The 8,187-nt window shown below is 31.8% G+C and overlaps 1 protein-coding gene across 1 annotated transcript in view; it reads left to right on the top strand.

Moving 5' to 3' along the window:
- Nucleotides 1-8,187, top strand: part of LOC106472027 (nuclear receptor-binding protein-like) — a 49,226-nt gene that overhangs the window by 37,233 nt on the left and 3,806 nt on the right. The window contains exon 12 of the mRNA XM_013932655.2: nucleotides 5,565-5,684. Within this exon, the coding sequence (XP_013788109.2) occupies nucleotides 5,565-5,684 (120 nt within the window). The remainder of the gene's footprint in view (nucleotides 1-5,564; nucleotides 5,685-8,187) is intronic.

Genomic DNA, 8,187 nt, shown 5'->3' with positions numbered 1-8,187 from the left:
CACACACACACACACACACACTTAAAACAGGTTTATTTATAACATTTAGAAAGGTAAAATATTTTACAAGTGTCAAGGAAGTAATGTTTATACATGTCTAACAGGAATAGTATACATACAAACTGCATGAATCAAAAACAAATACATAAAGTTGTGTACATAAAAAAATTGTATATTTGAATGGAAATTTATATATACATATGCATTTCACTAGAAACGTTCTGGAAAACTGTGAAAGTCATGCTTATGATAGCATATATAACATAAACTGATTTTGACACATGAAAGGTAGCATCAGTACTATATATAGCAGTGTATGAATACTAAAAAAAAACTTTACAGAAATACTTCAGTCAAAACAATGTAAAACTGAAACATTGCCGTACATCCAAATACAAACAATCAAAAATGCTACTAAGATATTTGTTAAAATAAAAGAAAACTAATTGTAAACAAAGGAAAAGAGCAGACACTTACCTTGTATACATACATAAAATCTTAATTTCTTTGAAGAGTATCGCTAGTATGATAGTGTTTCACACAGAGGAAATCGTCACAAAGAGTATACCAGAAGGACCTGGTCTGTTTTGAAGTAGACGTCTAACAAGAGCTGTGACCAGGTCCATTTTGATGGCCTTCTCGGATAATTTCAGCTGATTGGTTTGTTGTTTGTGCAGAATGTAAGCATTTACAACTGTCCAAAAGTTGAAAAAAACAGTTTTTTATACCATTTTATTGTCTTTCGTTCAGTAGAATATTAACTTACGTGCTGGTCATTCAGGTCCACCCCTTCCATAAACTTATTATAGTCCACAATCAACTGAGGTTTTGTAACCTCAACATCCCACCCTCTTCTTGTCACTGTTGTCATAGTACTAGAGTATATAGTTGGAAGTGCATAAATGTCTCGTTTGTCATTCCACTTCACAGCTGTCCCAGTTCCACGTTTAAAAATTCATGCTCCCCCTCTATAGCTTTGTAGAAACCAGTTATTGTGGGAAATACAGTCTGTCTTTCCTGCATGTCCCACAAGCATAGGTTCCATAGACAGTAGTTTGTCAATTAAAGTAGGGGAAGTGTAAAATTTGTCCATCAGTTCCATTACAGCATTGTCTGCTAAACCTCTAGCTGCCATTCAGACAGTATCCACTCATAGCTACTTCCGGGACCCACAACTTGATACCCCATTTGACAGGTTTCTTTCCCTAACACCTGCTCATCTATAGTTAGTTCCTTGTTAGGAAAGTAGTGGGAAACAAAAGATTTTATGATAGGTCTAACCTTAAAAAGTTTGTAACAGTTAGGGTCAGTTCTAGGAAGAATATTAATATTGTTATTGAAACATAATTTAGTATGGATAGCTAAAAACCTTTCCCTAGAGAAGATATTAGAGAACCAAGGAGTATGAAAGAAAGATATGTAGACCAGTAGTCAGAAAGAGAAGGATAAAGCTCGAGTCCCATAGCTATTGTTAATCCCAATTATGCTAAAATATTTTCACAAGTCACATCAGTCCATTATACTGTTTTATTTTCCTAGGTGGTTCACCTTCTTGCTGTGGCTATTTAGACTGTGCATATCGATTTGTTTCAATAACAATGTGGTTTAAAGCTTCAATAGTAAATAAAAGTTTTCAAAAACCAATAACTTTATTTGTAGAGGTGATCTGTCGGGACACAGGTTCACCTCTACTGAATGGAAATAAATGGAGAAGTTCCCCTTTGGTGATCTGTCGGGACACAGGTTCACCTCTATTGAATGGAAATAAATGGAGAAGTTCCCTTTGGTGATCTGTCGGGACACAGGTTCACCTCTATTGAATGGAAATAAATGGAGAAGTTCCTCTTCAGTGATCTGTCGGGACACAGGTTCACCTCTATTGAATGGAAATAAATGGAGAAGTTCCTCTTCAGTGATCTGCACCCAGATGTCACTGCAGGTGAGAAGCCTCTCCTGGTAGATACTGTAACTCTATCCCTACCCCTACTTCTTAGTCCTGCTTCTTCTCTGTGGTGCAGGTTGCCTTGACGTACCTGGTCTAGGTGATTCCACAACATCCTAATCTGATGATCTTTCACTAGCTAGTTCCTCATCTGTCCATATGTCAGAATCCAGAAGAGCTGTTTATAGGTTTTGTAGAGAGATTCTGTCAGAGGCATTGAAACATTATCAGAAACTTTCTCAACATCAGACTCTTCTGACAGAATCCCTTCTTCCTCAGTCAAGAACAACACATGTAACAGAAACTGGATCTCTTCCTCACAGTTTTTTTTTCTTTTCTTCTTCAACTCTTTTGCTTTATTTCTCAATGGTGTTACATTCCATTTTTAGAAGAAAAAGAACAGTACATGTATAATGCATATATTCTCTGTTGTGTATCATTAAATATTATGTATATTCTCAGGTATATATTAAGCTGGGCTGGTCTCAGCTATCCCATACTATACTTGAATAACTTTACAAGAGGAATATGAACTACAAAGAAAGTTGAGGCAGATTTTAAGATCTTTTATACTTTATTGAATACTTTTGTCATCTTTTTAGAAAAGGGTGGAGGTTGGGAGTATTCTATTGTAGAATTTTTATGGTGGTTTTATTGTCCTTCTTCTACTGTAGGAACTATTAGAAATTTTAAGGGTGGAGGTTGGGAAGAACTTTTAGTAGATATATTTTTAGGGTGTCTTATTATTTTTTATACTTTTAATATTAGAAGAACTGGCTGCAGACAGTAAAAGACAGTACGAGTTGAGACGTTGTGGGTATAAACACTAAACTCCACACCCTTAATTCATTTTCCACGACTGCTAACTAATTTTTAATCTGCGTTTGGATTTTGTCTGATAGATGGGATATCTCCAACACCACAGACAATTTCCATTATGCCTTTTAGGTTACGACTAGAAAATTGCAATGGAATTTTAAAATAAAAGTGATTTTAAGGCTTAATTTATATTAAATTCATTATTGTTTTATAGTGCTGATTTTAATTACCTATTTACAACTAATGTAATTACTGTAATAATAGTTTTGAAACTATTTTCCTTTACTATATATATATATTCTGGGATGTGTGTCCTAGATTTCTAGAATACCAAAACAACTACACTAGATTTAGATCAACAACCTTATACTCAACTTATTTTACAGATATTCTGTGTATATATTATAAATTATTATTACTTATTTTGAGGTAAAAGTCAGTAAGAACTCAAGAAGGTGTTGTACAACTGCAAGTGAACAGCTGAAGTACTCTTTAGCTTCAAAATTCAGAAGGCTTGTGAAACTAAACGAGTGTGGTAGTAGTACTGAAACCTGAGTTTTTATTGGTTGACAAATAAGTCTGCTGAAAAGGGAAATAGGATTTTATAAGCATGCACTCAAATAACATCTTTGTATACCTAAGACACTAAATTCCAAACACCCTATAAGGATTACCAATATTCAAAAAATTGCAATGTTTATTGTATCGGCACCAAACCACAAATAAACATTTTTACTGATTCTAAAGTGCAGTGTTATTACTCTGGAGAATTCTTGTTGTAAACACTGTAGGATACATACATAAGCTGATAAATTACACATCCTGTTGTTGACATAAACATTTTCACTGATACTAAATGCAGTGTTATTACTCTGGAGAATTCTTGTTGTAAACACTGTAGGATACATACATAAGCTAATAAATTACACATCCTGTTGTTGGCATAAACATTTTAGGGTATATAATCCGATACATTCAACATCGTATTCTCGGAGCAGGGGGTCATATCGGCTATCTCTTCGTGCATGCTTTGTTGCCTGTGAAAGTATCGTATTACAGTGTCACATAAATAGTCTAGCGACACAAGCAGTGATTTATTGCTTTATTCTCAGTGGATTTCTACTTTAGTCATTGACAGTGAAATTAACGCACAAAATATATATGAAATGTTTAGCAGTTGAAACTCTCGAGAGAAGTACTTTGAAACTTTGTGACCAATAAGGGAAAAAAATAAAAAGGATACAGCTGTTCATTTTATTTCTAATTTTACAACTTTTCATTATAGTTTGATTTGTTTACAGGCTGAAGAATCAGGTAAATTGTTGAGGTAGAGGAAAAATTTATAAAATATTCTAGATTTACTGAAACAGAAAAGTTTTACGTATATTTAGGAGGTTTCAGAGGTAAAGTAAATGAAATTTGAGATTTTTGAGAGAAAGAAAAGTATTTTTAATTTTAACACGAAAATCTCTTTATGCTCAGACTAGTAAAAAAAAAGACTTGATATGTTCATGGACAAATCTTCATTAAAAATCCTTCATTAAAAAATCTGGTTTTTTGTGTACACAAAACTTGTAATATTTACTAAAAGGTTGCCAAATTTTGTGAAAATACACATATTGTATTAAAAATGGTAGTATGGAAACTATAACAAGTACAAAGTGGTTACAAGGTCGGTCAATTTGACCAAGGCTGTGTGGAGAGAGTTAAATGAATTTCAGAAAAACTATAATTTACCTGTTATTTTTCTACCCTATCATCAAAAGTATTGGCCTTGATCAATTTAACCAATCTTTAAACCACCATGTAACAAAAGTGTTTGTCAAAAATGGAACCAAATAATCATAAAAATTGTTTGTTTGTTTTCTAAACTTATCCCAGAGAAAACCATTTCACTTCTAATATAATCCCAAAAACATTTTATTTTCTCCAAAACCATCCTTAACACTAAAATTACCAGCTTTTATTTTTATACTACTGACTACTGGTGGTATCCACATACTTAGTATTTTTTATTTATTTGTGTGTTTGTGTTAAAATACTCAGTGTAAAGAACTGACAAAACTGTAAGATACCTAGAGGGATACAAACAGTAATTAAAGGGATTAATTGCAACTTGTGTGACTTGTATGTTACCAAGAACATCATGAATGTTTTACTTTGTAAACAAGACATTGTTTAGTTATAAAATAAAATTCTGAACTAAAACAGACCCAAGAGTGTTCCCCCTTTTTTAGAACAATCTGTATGATGATGCTTTCACATCATAACACAATCCCAGTGCACATGTTTTATTATTCCATCTGAAAATCTGTTAGGCAGTGATATTGGGTTTTTACCTGTACTTATTATAATTGTTGTTTATTTTCAGGAGTAAATTTTTACCTGTACTTATTATTATTGTTGTTTATTTTCAGGAGTAAGTTTTTACCTATACTTATTATTATTGTTGTTTATTTTCAGGAGTAAGTTTTTACCAACAATAATAATAAGTATAATTTATTTTCAGGAGTAAGTTTTTACATATACTTATTATTATTGTTGTTTATTTTCAGGAGTAAGTTTTTACTTATACTTATTATTGTCGTTGTTAATTTTCAGGAGTAAGTTTTTACCTGTACTTATTGTTATTTTTATTTATTTTTAGGAGTAAGTTTTTACGCTCCTGAAAATAAACAACAATAAGTTTTTACCTGTACTTATTATTATTGTTATTTATTTTCAGGAGTAAGTGGAAATTTTGAAATTTATGTTTAGTTGTCAATCATTCATTTGTTCTATTTTGCCTTTTTCATAATTCCAGATGACCCTGTTACTACAGATGGATGACAAAATTCACCGTCAGCTGTCCTGCGAAGTAACTAGCCAGGATACGTCCGGTGCCTTAGCCGGAGAACTTGTACATTATGGTTTTATCAACAAAGTAAGGGACTTTTGCAGAAGGTGAAATGAATGTTTGGTTAAATAACTACTATTTCATTGAAAAACCTGACATCATGTGGTACAGTCATGCAACATCTGACTTCACACAAGAATATGTTAATTATTATCATTATCCATAGCAAAATGTTGTTTAACATATGTTGTAGTTAGCTTTGCTGTATCACATGGGGTAGTTTTTTAGTTATTTGACCTTCAGTAAATCAAAGATCAAAAGATCACTGGTAAATAGAAAATCTTCACCAACCTTGTGGGCATGACGTTTCAATACAGGATGAATGAATATTGACCAAACTTATACAATGATTACTATATTACAAAGCTCTAGATCTGATTAACTTTTGAAAATCGAGATCAGTAAAAGAGGAGGGAGTTTATTATACAGTATAACATTAGTGGAGCATACATAAGTATTTCATAAACAAAGTTTGCATGTTTTACTTGTTTGAAATCTCAAACAAAATTCCATTTTTAAGAGATATAGTCACCTCTTTGATCTTTGGAACTTAACATTTCATGGATAACAGTGGTGGATATTTTGAACATTTATAATGTTGACTGGTTCATTTCATGGATAACAGTGCTGGATGTTTCAAACATTTATAATGTTGACTGGTTCCTTTCATGGATAACAGTGCTGGATGTTTCAAACATTTATAATGTTGACTGGTTTATTTCATGGATAACATTGGTGGATATTTGAAACATTTATAATGTTGACTGATTCATTTCATGGATAACAGTGGTGGATATTTCAAACATTTATAACGTTGACTGGTTCCTTTCATGGATAACAGTGGTGGATATTTTAAACATTTATAATGTTGACTAGTTCAGCGATCATGCACATACAGCTTAATCACAAACATAGTTTTATTTTCTTATGTTACTGAAGGTTCATTATTGTATATTCTGTATTACAAGATTATTAATACCTGAAACATTTCGTATGAAAATATAGTCAAGTATTTTTTTTTAAACTAAATGCCCAACCAAAGGATCATCTCCATACAGAGATTATTTATGCTAAAATATATCTTAACATTTGTATGTTTGAGACATTTATGAGCCTCTCTCAGTCCCAACATTATTTAACTGTTGGTTGAGAATGAGAGAGATTATAACAGTGCCTCATTACAGAAGATCTATTGTCTTTTTGAAGTGTATAAATTATTATTTTTTAAGGTAAAAATTGGAATGAAAATACTAAATAAGCAGAAATGTTAACAATATTCTGCATTTGAGTATGTTTTTATTATTTTTCATCCCATTCTTAGCCATAATATAAGTTTTAATTGACATGTTATTGGGACATCATGTTTGCCACTGTATAAATGCTGAAAAAAAATTTGATTTGATTTGATAAAAATGCCCAGTTATGGTTTCTTTTATCACTATTAGTGTACTTGCACATACGACCTTACATTTCAGGCTGTCTCTATGGGTCTTCCCATGGTCAGGGGTCAAAGGGCATGTAATCATGTTTGTAGACTTGCATTCAAAATTTTAATGATCTACTATTTTATGAATGTATGTCAATAAGTTTCGTATCAAATTGTACATTATAATTAAAATTTTAGTATTATACATTAGTTAATTTCCTAATTTAAAAGTAAATATTAAAAAAAGATTCCTATATATCAATTTTTAAGTGTCGCATGGTATGTTGAATACAGCATTGGTTCAGATTAGGTGTTTGTGATGTCCAAGTACAATGTCTGTAGTTTCTTATGAATTAGAAACTCAAATAATTGATATTGACAAACTAGAAAATAAAATAAGAACCTCCTGTCTTTTCTATTTGGTAAGATATCAGTATATTTAGTGAATCAAACACAGTGGGTCCCAGCCCATTTCTTTCATTTTTGAAAATAATTGCTTATGTACACCAATATTTCTGTCTATGACGTGCGAATAACCAATCAAAAGCTCAGAATGTCCTGCACTTGGTTCTCTCAGCCTCTAGGAGGTGGGAAGTTTCTGAGATTTATTTATTTGTCTCAATTCTCAGAAGGAGGGGGAAAGTGAAAATGTTGTCTGAAAAACAATATTTTTTTGGCCCAAATACAGTTTAGTTTCAGTAAGCCTCATTAATTACAGTGGACTTTTGTGGTATTCAAAATGCATATATAAAACTTTGTTTTACATCCTTCTCATGTTAAATTTGACAAGGCTTAGCAAATTACAATAAGTGGGCAAATGAGTACAAAGTTTGAAAGTAAAAAAATGATGGTTTTCGTTATTTCTTTATTTACTGTTCTATGTTTTAAAAAACTGAAATTTAAGAACTTATTTGTAAATAGTAATAATATATGTAATGTATTATAACCGAAATGTGACTGTATTTTACAAAATACTGTAGAACTAGAACAAATCGAAAACAGGCCAGTTTTATACTGCTGGATATGGTAACATGAGTGCATGTGTGCCATGTCATTGCAACTTCTGTAATGTTAGTTAGACATGGCTGGAAGGTCAATATAAAA

Source organism: Limulus polyphemus, unplaced genomic scaffold (genome assembly GCF_000517525.1).
Source record: "Limulus polyphemus unplaced genomic scaffold, Limulus_polyphemus-2.1.2 Scaffold5026, whole genome shotgun sequence".
In the NCBI taxonomy this organism is placed as follows: Eukaryota; Metazoa; Arthropoda; class Merostomata; order Xiphosura; family Limulidae; genus Limulus; species Limulus polyphemus.
Note: the sequence above shows the minus strand (reverse complement) of the source record. Positions and strands in the feature narration are given on the sequence as shown.